The 13,589-nt window shown below is 43.6% G+C and overlaps 1 protein-coding gene across 2 annotated transcripts in view; it reads right to left on the bottom strand.

The window, feature by feature from the left end:
• The window catches only part of usp44 (ubiquitin specific peptidase 44), a 23,813-nt gene extending 18,968 nt beyond the window's left edge, over positions 1-4,845 (bottom strand). The window contains exons 1-2 of one of the 2 annotated variants that reach the window (XM_080887494.1): positions 4,757-4,845; positions 1-875 (exon numbers count right to left, since the gene is read on the bottom strand). The exon at positions 1-875 is cut by the window's left edge and continues 838 nt beyond it. In XM_080887494.1, the coding sequence (XP_080743620.1) occupies positions 1-722 (722 nt within the window). In that variant the 5' untranslated portion in view covers positions 723-875; positions 4,757-4,845. Of the gene's footprint in view, positions 876-4,662 lie in introns of both variants that reach the window. The other variant, XM_080887495.1, reaches the window with a different exon arrangement.
• Between the last annotated feature and the right edge of the window lie 8,744 nt (positions 4,846-13,589).

Here is a 13,589-nt window from a genome sequence, read left to right as displayed (position 1 = left end):
GTTTTCGTCTTGTTGCGTGCCCTGCGAGAAGTCAGCATTGTGGTCGTCAGATCCCCAACTCTCTGGCTTTTCTGACGCAGGCGACGACTCTTCCTGAGAGGAGCGTTCTCCAGCTCCTCCTGTAGCTGCCTCTTGAGAGCTCGCCTCCTCTCCCTGGCCTCCCTTTTTTGCTCCTCCTCCTCCTCCCTCCTCCTCTCTTCCTCTGCTCTCCTTTTTCCACATTCAGTCAGGCCAAACCAAAGGCGAAAGATGCGTCCCATAAGTGCTCTGCGGCGGTGCCAAAGAGCGGTAAACATTCGGTCCTCGTCCCTCAACTGCAACTCACGAACGCCGGATGGCATGAGGACATCCACGCTGGCGCTAGCGGAGCGCAGGGTGCGCCCGCTGCGGGTGGTGACCTCATAACGCTGGCTCTGGATGGCGCTGAGTGTACTGCGAAGCAACTTGAGGTCTCCGGTGGCGTTATCATTCAGAACATAGTCGTCACACAAATAACAAAAAACGTAAAGTTCGTTAACCTCCATCGCCAGTGGGTGGCCCTGCTGCTGGAAGTGCTGCAGAGCATGCTCCTCGATGTAGCGGCCACACGCCACGTGGGCACAGCCGAGGCAGCCCCATATGGACTCGGTGGTGTTGCAGTCAACGCAGTGCCACTTCTGGGGGTTAAGAATGGAGTGGTCTGGGGCCAGCCGCAGCCGCCCCACATGCTTACACCTGTCCATTACACAAGCCTGCCCGCCAAGTTGGCTGTGTCAGTCAAACTGACCTTTTGGCGTGCAAGTCTTTGTTTGTCAGCGCTTCACGCTGGCTTCATATCACCATGGTAACCATGGCGAACTGAGAAGTGAGACCCTCCCAGGGCATGGTGGTGTTGTCTAGAGAGGGAAGAGAAAAGGTTAGGTGAGAACTTTGATAAGTTTACCTGTGTACAGGCCACAGGCGTTCATGTTAGAGCATTATTGTTTAACACCATTATTCCTTCATTTAAAAACACATCCTTTTAGACGGGATTTTTAAACATAATACAGATGAAAAAGAGGCTAACAACAAACAATATACTGTTCATTCTTTTTCAATAAAACTGAATGCGTAACTAGACTGCAGTTTAAAAAAACCCAACAACTTATGACTGATGACTCTGGAGTTTAATAACTTCTATGGTTTAATTGCTAAGTCCCATTTTAGGTTTGTTGACTAGTTGAGCTTTCCCCTTCAACCTGACAGCAACAGCAGGATTACATCGCTCACTATTGGGGGGGGGGAAAAAAACAAACTGCTCCAACTGCTTCATGCCTGGACCTTTCATTCCCGTGCACAATTTATGCATCAGAACATCAACATTTTGTCCCCTTTCACCCGATATCGCTATTGTTGTGATTGGATGTATGGTTTTGACACAAAACTACAGACTGCAGTGCGCCCACCACAATGCCGCAAACATCTACGCAAAACAAACACTAAACACTTTTCACTTAAATGTCCCACTACACGCAGACATCTGCTTTTTTCATTTAAGATTAAAACCAGATGAATTACCAACCCCCCCACCCCCCCAAAAAAACAACAACATATATTTTTAAATGTATACCTTCATCCTCTTCTCTTTACAGGAAACACATGAAACCAGAAATTATTATTGCATCTGATTTCCATCGACTGCTTTGTGAGGTTGTATCTACGCAGAGTAAACTGAGGCAAACTGCCAGGTGGCATGCGGACTCAAACATTTCTCAACCTCAACAGGGACCAGTAGTAAAATAACTGGCGAATAAACACAACTCTACGGAAAGAGGGTCGCTTTCACACTGGGGTTGACGAGCTTACTGAGGCTGTAGAAAAAAGCAGTTTAAATCTGTGGGAAATCGGTTAAAGTTCCACATCATAGGCTAGATTTTCTAAAGCCTCAAATCAAAGGACTTAGATAACTTAAAAGGGTCTAATTCCTTCTCAAACCATAGATTCTTATCTTGGTGATTTAAGTGTTCAGAAAATGAAGCAACAAAAAATAACCGTTTCCAAATGTCTCCTCTGCAATACAGTATTGTAAATACTTTTTGACAAATCAATAACCAAGCAGAACAATCAGCTGGTTGCAGATGAACACTAATTCCAACATCTTGCACAGCAACTGACAACAGTAGTTCTTCTTTAGCTCTGTACAGCATAGGGACACAGGAACAAGCTGTCTACCTGCTGCAGAGTCAAGCTAAACTGGTCCCAACTACCAACTGCAGCTGCAGTCCAAAATGGAGGAGTTGAACAATCAACTCCAGCTGCAATGAAGTTGAAACCTGTTGCTCAGCCAAGAGAAGGGAGACACTACAGATAGCTAGTTAGCAGCAGCTGGGCTTTAAGAAAATTTTAACCTGAAAGATGTTAAAATTAGTTTCAGATTGGCACCACCAACTGTTCACAAGACATCCTGGTTCTGCCAGAGGTTTCCTCCTGTTGACTGTTGTGGTTTTCTCCCATAAACTGAAGGGTCTCCATCTTAAATGATAAAGCGCCTTGAGGTGACTGTGGCATAAAGAAACTTGAATTGAAATCGAATTGTTTATATAGCTGAGCAACCAGTATGCTGAGAAGCTCTAGGTTCAGCTAAAAACATACCAATCACTCTTCACAGAACCTCTTCTGGCTTCTTTTCAAATCCCACAGAGCTGCTAAGAATTTGGGGATCCTTGAGTGGGCTGACCCCCCCCCCCCCAACTGATGTCAAGGGAACAAGATCATTGAGGGGGGGGAAAAAAGAGGGGGTCTGAGCTTGCAAAGTGGTGCACTATGGGCACACTGTATGGGTACAGGGCAGTGTACTATAGAGCAAGTTCAACATGCCCTTGGGAATGGTTCTGTTATCAGTTTCCACTGTTTTCAGGGCTGGCAGCTGTGGCTCAGAAGATAAAATGGCCACTTACTAATCAGAAGGTCAGTGTATCAATTCCCAGCTACTCTAGTCTATATGTAGACATCTATATGCAACAACAAGACACTAAACCCTGAATTGTTCAAGTACTTGAGTATAAGAGACAGTTTTAGTTTTTATTCTCTCAGCTGCAGCCTTAGTGGTGTTCAACAGTCTGAGAGTAAATACAAAGACAGAATACAAACATAGGCGTAGTTGACATCCAAATTAGATATAAGGTCAACAAGTACAAATGGATGTCCTGTTTTAGCAACATATATTAATGCTTATAGAAAAATAAAATTTTTGTAATTTATTTATCTGCAATCAACTGGGAAACAAAAAAAATACAATAATCTGATCTAATCTGCTATCCACACACACACACACACACACACACACACACCTCATTCATATGTAAGGAGATGCATCGGACAGCAACTCAGGGTTAACATTTTGCAGCCAGGGATCAAAACTGCTAATTAGCAGATGACCTGCTCTAACTCCTGAGCCACAGCCACCCAGTCTGTTGGCAGAAGGAATAGTTACGTTTGCAGCATAAGTTAGCATGGAAATATATCCAGGTAGGAAAGTGAACTGCCTCGGTCATTTTTAAAACCCAGGGTTAAGCCTAAAGTTATCAGGATAGGCTTAAATTCCACTTCCATAGTACAGGCCTTAAGACTACTTCTGCAGAGGGTTGTTTCCATGCTAAAAATGTCTGGAGAGGACAGGATAGCGGGAAAATCGGTTCTAACTCTGTTAACGTTTAGTTATAGTTTGGTTAGTCATAAACCACCAATTTAACAAAGCAAAACAAGCATGGCTCAACGCACTCAGTCCCCCTGTTTACCAGTGCAGGAGGGGGCGTGTGTGTTCAATACGTGTTCATCAGATTGCTGCCATGGATGATATAAATACAGCTGCCGGGGCACATATCCTGTCTGGTCTCCAGACATGTTGAAATGCTTTCGCGCCGAGCCTTTGGCTGGCATCGGGACGAGCCACAAACATCCAGAATAACGTGGCACGTCGCTGTCAGAGCCAGAAGCTGGTTAAGCATGATCCACATTAAAGTAATCACCGCGGAGATTTAGCAGCAACCCTCCTGGCTCAGCATTAAGAAATCAGTGGCTTCTAATTGAGCAAATAAAGCGATGACTCTCGGGGGTTGTCCCAGAGTTTCTAATGTCCTGAAGTTTTACCAGCAAGTTAGCGCGCTTTGCTTTGCTTGGTTTGTCCTTGTGGCTGTGCGTGGTTTTACCGACACACAGCCTCACACTAACTCTGAGTAAAACAGCCACAACACAACCAGCCAGAGTAGCATTTCAATAAACTGCACGAGCGCAGCACGCGTTAGTGTTCAGCCCGAGGAGCCCAACTTCACAGAGGGTCTCTCCCAAAAAGCTAAAGTTAGCCAGCTATCACTAGCATGTAATTAATAGCTGTAAAGAGTTGCGATTACAAAATACTGAATTGTGTAAAACTAACTCGAAAGCGCTTTCAAAGTCTCACAAATAAACGTCTCAAATGAATGAAAATAAAATTACAACACACGCGAACACATTTTGTTTGAACTAAGAGTCTAATTTTATTGTATTTATTCAAGATTAGTGAGCCCTAGCTGCCCTTGCCGCTAACGTTAGCCTAGCATGCTAGGTAGTATTAGCTTGACAAGCTAGCGGCGACAATCCTGAAACAAGTTCACGCGTTCAGCCGGAGATCGGCTCGCCGGCATCGGACAGGGCTTCAAAACCGACCTGCCAAGTGTGCCTCGGCCAGAATTCACACATCGTCGGGGGCACGGTCACAAACATGTTCAGAATTAGTTGCTACTGAAAGGAAACAGCATACCAAGCCTCTCCTTCACCGCAGTAACTCCTCTGTTTCTGAAATGATCGCCATCTTGTCAGTCACTGTCGCGTGGTGTTGGCTCGAGCGCGTCCGCGAGACGTGACGTTGTTGTTGTTGTTGTTATTGTTATTGTTCTTCATGATGATGATGATGTACGTATATTAAAAGTGAAGCTTTATTGTTGTGAAACTGTGAGGTAAGTTTTAGTATTTTAATACAAATGTGCATATTTAGTTGTTTTAGTTTGATTTGATTTGATTCCTTTTTTCATCAGGGATCATGCACCAAACAGTCATCTAAAAAAAAGATGCCTTGTGTCAGATTTACAGTACTGTTCAAAAGTCTTGAGCTGCTCAGATCTTTGTATTTTGCCAAGCAGCCAGTAATTTTTAATTTGTTAAAGTGGTCTTGAGGAACAGTTCTCCATGCTCCCTGAAGGCATTTTCTTTGCAAATTGGCTGCTTTTCACTGATTTTCAGTCCATTCCTCGTGCTTGACCATTTTGTTTTTGAATAATTAGCCAAAAACTGGTGTATATCATCATGTTTTACAGGTATTTTACAGCATACACTCATTGCCATACTTGTCTTTTGATCTCCTTTATATATGATGACAATTTGAACCATCCACAGATCCACCTGTTGCCACTGATTTTCAATCCAGTTTTCTGCAATTAGTCACCTTTTTCTCCCTGCTTCCCTCCCTTAAGAATGACTTCTTGACAACAATTTTTCCACTGAGACCATTTCTGTTAAGGCTTCAGCGAACAGTAGATGGGTCAACTGAATGGCACCATGTATCTCTCAAGTCCTGCACCAGGTCTTTGCTGGATTTTTATTTCCTGTTTCTTAAGGACGTGACTTTCTTGCATCTTGCAATCAAGGTGCTACAATTGCTCGGTGAAAGCCCAAACCTCACCCTGACTGAAGTGCTGTAGTAGCACCTTATAAGAGCGCTGTACCTAAAGAAATACCTGAAATCCTCAACAAACTGAAACAACATTGTAAAGAAAAGTGGGCCATAATCCCACCACAACAATATGAGAGACTGATAAAGTCTTACAGAAAATCATTATTATTGCTGGTAAAGGTGGTTCTAATTCTTGTTGTTCAGTGTCAGACTGGAGGACAGGAGGCTGGAATAAAACTCATCCATCAAGTTGGGGTCTTTTTTACTTGCAGCAGGCATTCATGAACATCGACATACACCAAAAGCATCTGGCTTCCTTTTATACTCTGCCTGCCCCAGATGGGTACCTGGAATAACCCAAGTCTGGGGTAGCAAAACCAAATTAAAAAGTAAATATGCACATAAACAAACACCCCCAAAAAGCACACAAACCCTCTCTGGCCATCAAAACCTTTATTGTATTTTCAGTCTCTTGGCTGTGTCAGCATGGGAATAATCACTGTTATATGTGGGCAATGGTGATTGAGATCTGTAAATGTGAAAAATGTTACCAATCTAAAAGAGATGCTTCATAAATCAAAAGACTTTTCTTCCACAGGAAATTATCCCTATGACACCTACAACTGAAAGGTTATCAAATGGTGATTAAAAATCTATAAAGAACTGAGAAAGTATAACAGTAAAATGCAACACTGTTGTAAAAGGACAAGAGATGAACGCTAATCACGAATATGGTGATGTAGTGCACAGAGTGATGAAATAAGCGTTTTAATTTCAGTGTGGGATACAAAGGGGACGACTTTACATTAGAGCTCTGAAACTTTCAACTGTCATTAAAATGTATTAATCAACATTAATATTAATCAAAATTAATCAGACAGTTTTACTTTGATTCTTTTTATGTCTGACAAACACAAGCAATACATCATATGATATAATATGATTATATGATATTGAGGGGAGGTTATTTTTTTCTCTCTGCTCTCCACTATAGATTTCCTTCCTGGCATTGAAGAGGTTGGAGGAAGATAATTTAGAAAGAGAAGAATGTGGAACAAATGAGTTGGATGCATTCGCAGACATTCACTCCGTGAACTGATAACAAACGCAAATCCAGATAATGGATTGATAACCTGGGAAGGCTGAACGAGCTTCGCTATGTACGGCCTTGGATTTCCTTCAGCGCTAACCAATCAGCAGATGTCGCTATTTCAAAAGGAAAATCCCGTGGTCAGGTTTTGAAGTGTAGACCATTTGTGTTGATGTATAATTTTACTAACTAAAATAAGTCACATACACTTTATCCTCGTTAGCTGCTACACCTCCCCCAACAAAATAAACAATGATTTTCTTTTTCAGGACATCTAAACAACATTATGTGAATTCTAATTACTTATTTGGGGGAGGTGATTTTAACACCAAAAATAGATATCCCCACAAAACAAGACAGTAGATTGTGAACTAAGAAGTACACTGCACAATAAAGATACTTTTCTACAACCCTCTACAATTGGTTAGTATCTTAAGAAATAGTATATAAAATTGTTTTGCTAAGATGGAGTCCTCTACCTTAACTTTAGTCTTGAAGCTCAATTAGTAAGCAGCCCTTTGCCACTTTTCTCCTTTTCTTGTCTGCCCAATCACACCTGCAGCTGAAAACATTTAATGATCAAAGCATGAATTAGAGGATATCTCTTTATAAATTCTGACTGGATGCCCATGATAATATTAAAGCTTTACCTTTGAGTCTGTGAGCTAACAATACTTGAACCCACCTCTACATATACTTAATGACAATCCTTAATTAAATGTAGTAATTTAGATTTCACTAGTAAGGCATGGGTATTAAACTGTAGTGGGGTAGGTTTTGTACCACTAGAGGGCAGTGTTGCAACATTTACATACAGATATTGTCCTAGTGAGCCTCACCAAAAACATCACTGCCAAACTAGTACAGTACAATATTTATTCTCTCTCTCTCTTCTTTTCCTTTCTTTTCTTTAGAGACACCGCTATAACATGAGTGGTATTATTTCCATCCTTTGAGGGTGGAGTATCACAAACGGCCCAATGTCCCTGAGCCATGAAAAAGAAAGTATGATGGGTAAGCTGAGGCTAGTTGCTGGCCCGTTTGTGGGAACAGAGATGAAACAAGTGGTGTTTTGTCAAAGTCAGGATTTTGACATTAAAACAGGAAAAAAAGGTTTTATCAAACTACGTGTAGGCACAGTGAAGAGAAGCCAATATTTTATATATAGAATATGAATTAAATTCATATGGTTAGCTTACCAAGTAGTTGTAAAAACCCCTTTAATTAAAGCTGAATGTTGGTGCTTCAGTCACATCTTGTTTGACTTGAATCTGTGATGGTGTACAGAACTGTTAAGAAGGGTGACATTTACATAAAATGTACTTACTTAAATATTATATTTACTTAAAATATCAAAATACTTATTTCACCGCTTTGCAAAACAGTTATCAAATACAAAACAATGTTTTATTAGAGTATGGTATGTGGATGATATGTTGCATGATCCTTGACATCATCCATCTTTTCCGGTTCTGGCCCAGTTTAAAAGAAAATAATGGTGGGAGTGCCGTGGACATCATGTTTGTGCATGAGTGCAGCAAAAACCTGCTAAACTATGTGCCACAAATCTGGTTTTCAAACTATCATGATATAGTATTGTGCAACTCCGAATTTGTTTTTACTACTATATAGAATATATTAATTGCAGTTAGCTTTCAGTCTGTCTCCACCTGTTGCTGTGAGGCTGTCTCAGGTTGTGTAATTACCCAATTACGCCTGTTTTTCCTTGACTTTAACCCCCTTCTCTACCACATTCATGGATCAAGCGTGTGCGTGTTTTGTCCTTTCCTTCAGTGTGTACCGGCAGAAGCTTTGAGTGCTGGTGTGGGATGCAGGTGCAGCCCTTTCATGGGGGTTAATAATAGTTGTATGGTGGCACTCACTATGTAGATCTTATCAGTTGAAGACAGTGGCTTTACTAAAAAACAACACACTGGCTGCTGTTCAGACACAACTCCAAATTTAGCAACCAATGTGGGAAAAATATAGTAATTATATAAGAAGCTCGCCAATGCAGTTTCTGGAGACAAAGGCAAGATTTCAGAATGTGAAGCAGGTGGAAGGAAATGGTTCTACGGTCAAACACAGGCTTCTCCACATTCCCAACAAATCATTAGATAATCTGAAAACAGTAAACATTTTAGGCCAAAAGTGTACAGAAGGGTACATCAAGGGTTTTAGTAACTCCCTGTAAGAGATGAAACACAGGGGTACAGATTAATTCAGGAAATGTTGTCTGCCAATCTGAACACTCGCTCACTCAGACTGCTTATAAAGAATCCCTCTCAGGTACAGATGAGTGTAGACGCTGATCCATACAAGCTTCGTTAAACCCCCTCTGAACAGCAGAAGTGTGTGTTTTTAATGCGAGTGTGTACACATCACTAGACCAGTGGTTTGTGTGAGAGAGATTAGGGGCGTTTGTGAGTGACTTAGAGAAAGAGGTATGTGTTGATGTGCCATGCAATGTCTCTGAATCATCTCTAATGTTTTTCTCCTTCGATGTCCCCAGGCCTTTACTGCCTTCATGTCCACACATGCAAACCCTCCCTCCCTTTCTCGTCTTCTTTTCATCCACACACTCTCTCTCTAGTAAACACATTTCTTTGTTAACTTTACTTCTGAGGACCTCATGTCCTGTACTTTAATAAGTATTATTACCTCAGCATTACTTCGAAATAACTAAATAAATCACAACAGGTGTTGCTAACTGATTATTCAGAGATTTTGGGCTCTAGCTCACCAGCTTTTAGTGCGCTCCTTTGACTTTGACATTTTCCGTATGGTGTAGAATCTTACAGTTCTTATGAACACTTGTTTTCAGCAGGCTGATAAGACCCACTGTACACAACCTGCACAGCACCAAACAGAAGAAAGATAAAGTTAGCAACCAGGTGGCAAAGACTTGGAGTAGCCAATCAGACAGATATTTTTCCCAGGAGCTGCTGAAGATTGAAGCAGAGATACATTACCAGTAAATAGTGGACTTGGATTTGTCAGCTGGCCAGAAATATGACTCATACGGGATGATAATATTGTTCTGTGTCTGCTGAATCTGTAAACAGACACCTGTTTCTCTCTCAGAGGCTATCAGAGCTGCAGATTTGCACAGTTTTTTTTTTTTTTGGATGGATGATGTACAATATTCTGACGTACAGCTCTGTCTATAACTGTGGATGCAAGCGGAGACAGAAAACTAAATACCAGCAACGTTTAGAGGGTTAGTGAAGTTGGGGTAATTGACATGTAATAATCTGCATCCTTGTAGTTACTGCAGAACTATGGTTAGGCTAACATAAACCTATTAGCACAGGGAAGATATAAGATGAGGGATAAACTGTTCCCAGTAAACATTTATGTCGAGCGCCTCAGATAGGGGAGACAAATGACATCATATGACAGGAAGAAGACACTGAAAACCTACCAAGCTTCAGCCAAGAAAACATGTCAGGTGATCCGTCAATAGCACAAGGTTAGTTCATTAATACACTACTCAAAACAATTAAGGAACACTGAAAACACATCAGATCTCAATGGAAAAGATACAGGAGAGGTGGAGGAAGATCTCAGCCTGGGTGTTTATTGTCTTATGTAGTCTGGAAGATGAGTGGATGGTGGGGTGGGTGCAGTTTTCTCTGTGGTGGGGTTGGGAGGACTGTCCTGGGCTCTGTGGGGCCGGGAGGCGCTGCTGCGCTGGGCCCCGGTCTGGATGGGCCTGGGCCCCCTTTCCCTGGCGGGTCGCGGAGTATGGGGGTGCCTACTGGGGTCAGCGGGGGAGCTGGCCCTAGGGAAGGGTCACTTGCCCCTCCCTTCCTTCCCTCCCCATCTCCAGCTGCCTCCCTCTTCCCGCTCCACCACAACCACCCACACATGCAGGACCTTGGAGTAGGGGTATGTCACCAGGGTGCAGAGGAGGCTACCCCCCCCCCTCTGTCCCCTTCTGGCTGCCTCTGCCTCAATTTTATCCCACAACTTAGACATTCACATTACTCACACTCTCATTACACATACATATAGGATCTTGGGGGTGGGCACGATACACGGAGTCCAAAGTACCATCAGGGTGTACACTTCACCCCTGGCATCGTTGCCCACCTCTCAATTTTAAATACACGTAGACATTGAGGGCTAGCAGGAGGGACCATGCGCTTACCTGCTGCTCTCTGGCAGGTAGCTCCAAGCCCTCCTGGGTTTTAAATGCACCTTAGAACACACATGCATCAACACTACAATGAGCGGGTGGAGGGAGGTTTGGAGTCTTCTCTCACCCCCATTCTCTGCGACCTGCTGGAGTGGGGGGGCTAGGAGGAGGAGTTGGCCGTCCGACTGCGGTCTGGAGTGTGGGGCCTTCCTCCTGCTGCAGAGTCGGGGCGGTCTGCCTCCCCCCACCGTAGGGAAAAGGGTAACACCACCTGGGTCTGGGTGCAGTTCCCCCCTCCAGGGGCAAGGGCACCTAGACCCGGTTTGTAGAGTACGCTTGGGGAGTGTGATCGTGTGTACAACGTCTCTTTATGTCTGTCTCCACGTTGGTTGAGTGTGGAGTAAGTGCATATGAGAGCATGAGGGTGGGAATGGATGTTTGTATCTGTGTGTGCCTGTATGTCTGTGTCTATATGTCAGGTTGGGTGTCAGGCGCCACCTCTCTGGGGACATCTCAGGCCCTCCAAGGTATGGAGGCCTATCTCCCCCTACCACCACTTCCCCTGCCAGTGGCGGTCCCCCTCGGACATCGGTGCGTTGGTGGCTCTTTGTGTCCGGGGGTGGGCGTCCAGGTACACACCGGCTCACTCCTTGGCGGCCGCTTATCGGGGCCTGGAGCCTGGGGCTCGCTCGGGCCACTTCGGAGGTGGGGTGCCCCCGGCCTCTCGGCCTGGGGCTCGGTCACTCAGGCGCGGCTGGCTGCCGGCGGAGCTCACGGGCGCGTCACTGCAACTCCCCCTGGCTTCTGCTCCGCGGCTGCTGGGTGAGCCCTCATCTGGGACTCTCCTCAGCTCTTTCTGGGACAGTGGCGCAGCTGCCCCTCTGTTGGTCTTCCTTGGTCTCTTGTGTTCTGGGGGCCTCTGGATGTCTGGAGTTTTGATCTCCTCCATACCTGCTTCATGCCCTAAAGGACGGGGCTGTGGCCCCCCCACACCCTCTAGCAGATTATTACATGAAGGAACCTTTTAAAAAACAAAAAACAAGCGCGTCCATGCTCACAGGTGTACACACGGGTGATCACACCCACAAACTACACCCTTTTTGGCTCCTACCTCAAAGCACACTGTGTTCTGTTGATCTTATGTGCTGCACAATAATGTTTAATATTTAGTATTTACTGTCATATTCCCATATATCATTGTGATGTTGTTTATTCTATTACTCTTGTTCTCTTCTGCTTGTTTTCTTTTTTCTTTCTCAGCAGGTGACCCAGGTGATTGATATATGCATTTTTTTTCTCTGCCCGTTCTGTTGGTTTTTGTCTTTTGCCCTTCTCCCCCGTCCCTCTTCTCAGCTGTTTCTCTTTCCCTCTTTCTTTCTCCCCTTCTTTCCCCCAGTCAAGTCTGTCCCGTATTCAGTAAGTGAAAATAAAATAAACAATAAAAGGTGAATCAAATGGACCATTACGGCAAGGCTGGGATGGTCAATTTGGTAAAGTAAATCCGTTGGGCATCTTTCTTTGCCTTTAGACAACAATTCTGATGGGAAAAGAGCCAAACGGGACAGGCAAAAAAAAGAAAAAAAAAAAAAAAAAAAAAGATCTCAATGGAAAAAGCTAAAATCATCCTGGATGTTTATACTGAAATGGACCGAGTAATGTATTAGGAATGAAAGTGTGTCTCATTGTGTGAAGGAAATGAAAATAACCAGCCTACGCAGGGCTGAATTCACGGATGCCCTGAAAAAAAAAACAAAGTGAAAGAATGATGCAGGCAGGCTAGTCGATTTTGCCAGAAATGTCCTTGCAGCACCTCGGGATGGTATCTAAAAGCAGTCCAGAGAAAACCTGGTGGAAGAAGCTTTTACAGCACGATACAAGATCATACAAGTCAATCTGTGAAATTGCCTTGTGCAGCAAAAGAAGGACTATAAAAAAACTGTAAAAATCCATTTAAAATGCACTTTCCATTTAAACTTGGATCTCATAGAGGCAGAAATAAAATCCCTCACACACACACATTGAAGCATGCAGCTTTGCAACCTGTTTTTACTGAAAGTTGGTTGATAGGAAGCCATTCTGGTGGTTTCATGGTGGTGTTAATGCAGCTGGATGTGGTGTTGGTTTTGCAGCAGTTGAAGACACAGGTGCCGGGTGAAGCCAGGAGAAATGCGTTTACAGCCCATAAACAAACATATCTCCTGTAATTTCTACTCTTAAAACCTCCAGTCCATCTCTTCTGGTTGGTACGGATAGATGTTGGCGACTTGACAGAGTCTGATGTTTAATGTGTTTTTTATCGACACTGCAAGCTTGTCACGATGAGTCTGTTTATCTTCCAACACTATCTGTTGTCATGTTGATGTGCAGGTTCATTCATAATGACCTGATGACATCTGGCCCTTGTTTGGAGGGCTCTAAAATAATCAGCAGTAGCGTCTCGATCGCTCTGCTGTGTCAACATCACCTTCCCTGTTCTGGCTTGCTCTTCATGTTGAGAAACATTCCTGATGCATGTCTGAATGCAAGCGCGTGCTTTTGTGGGCAATTAAGTCAACCCAAATAGCAGGAATGGTTTCTTAGGAAGGCTTCTGCCTGATTTCTATACCTCATTCTGCTTATTTCCTCTGTAAATGAATCACAGCTGATGGGGATAACACTGACCGCATGACAGCGCACACTTTTTCTCCCTGAAA

The sequence above is a fragment of the Rhamphochromis sp. 'chilingali' genome (genome assembly GCF_963969265.1).
Source record: "Rhamphochromis sp. 'chilingali' genome assembly, chromosome: 7".
In the NCBI taxonomy this organism is placed as follows: Eukaryota; Metazoa; Chordata; class Actinopteri; order Cichliformes; family Cichlidae; genus Rhamphochromis; species Rhamphochromis sp. 'chilingali'.
This window is presented reverse-complemented; position numbering and strand designations above follow the sequence as displayed.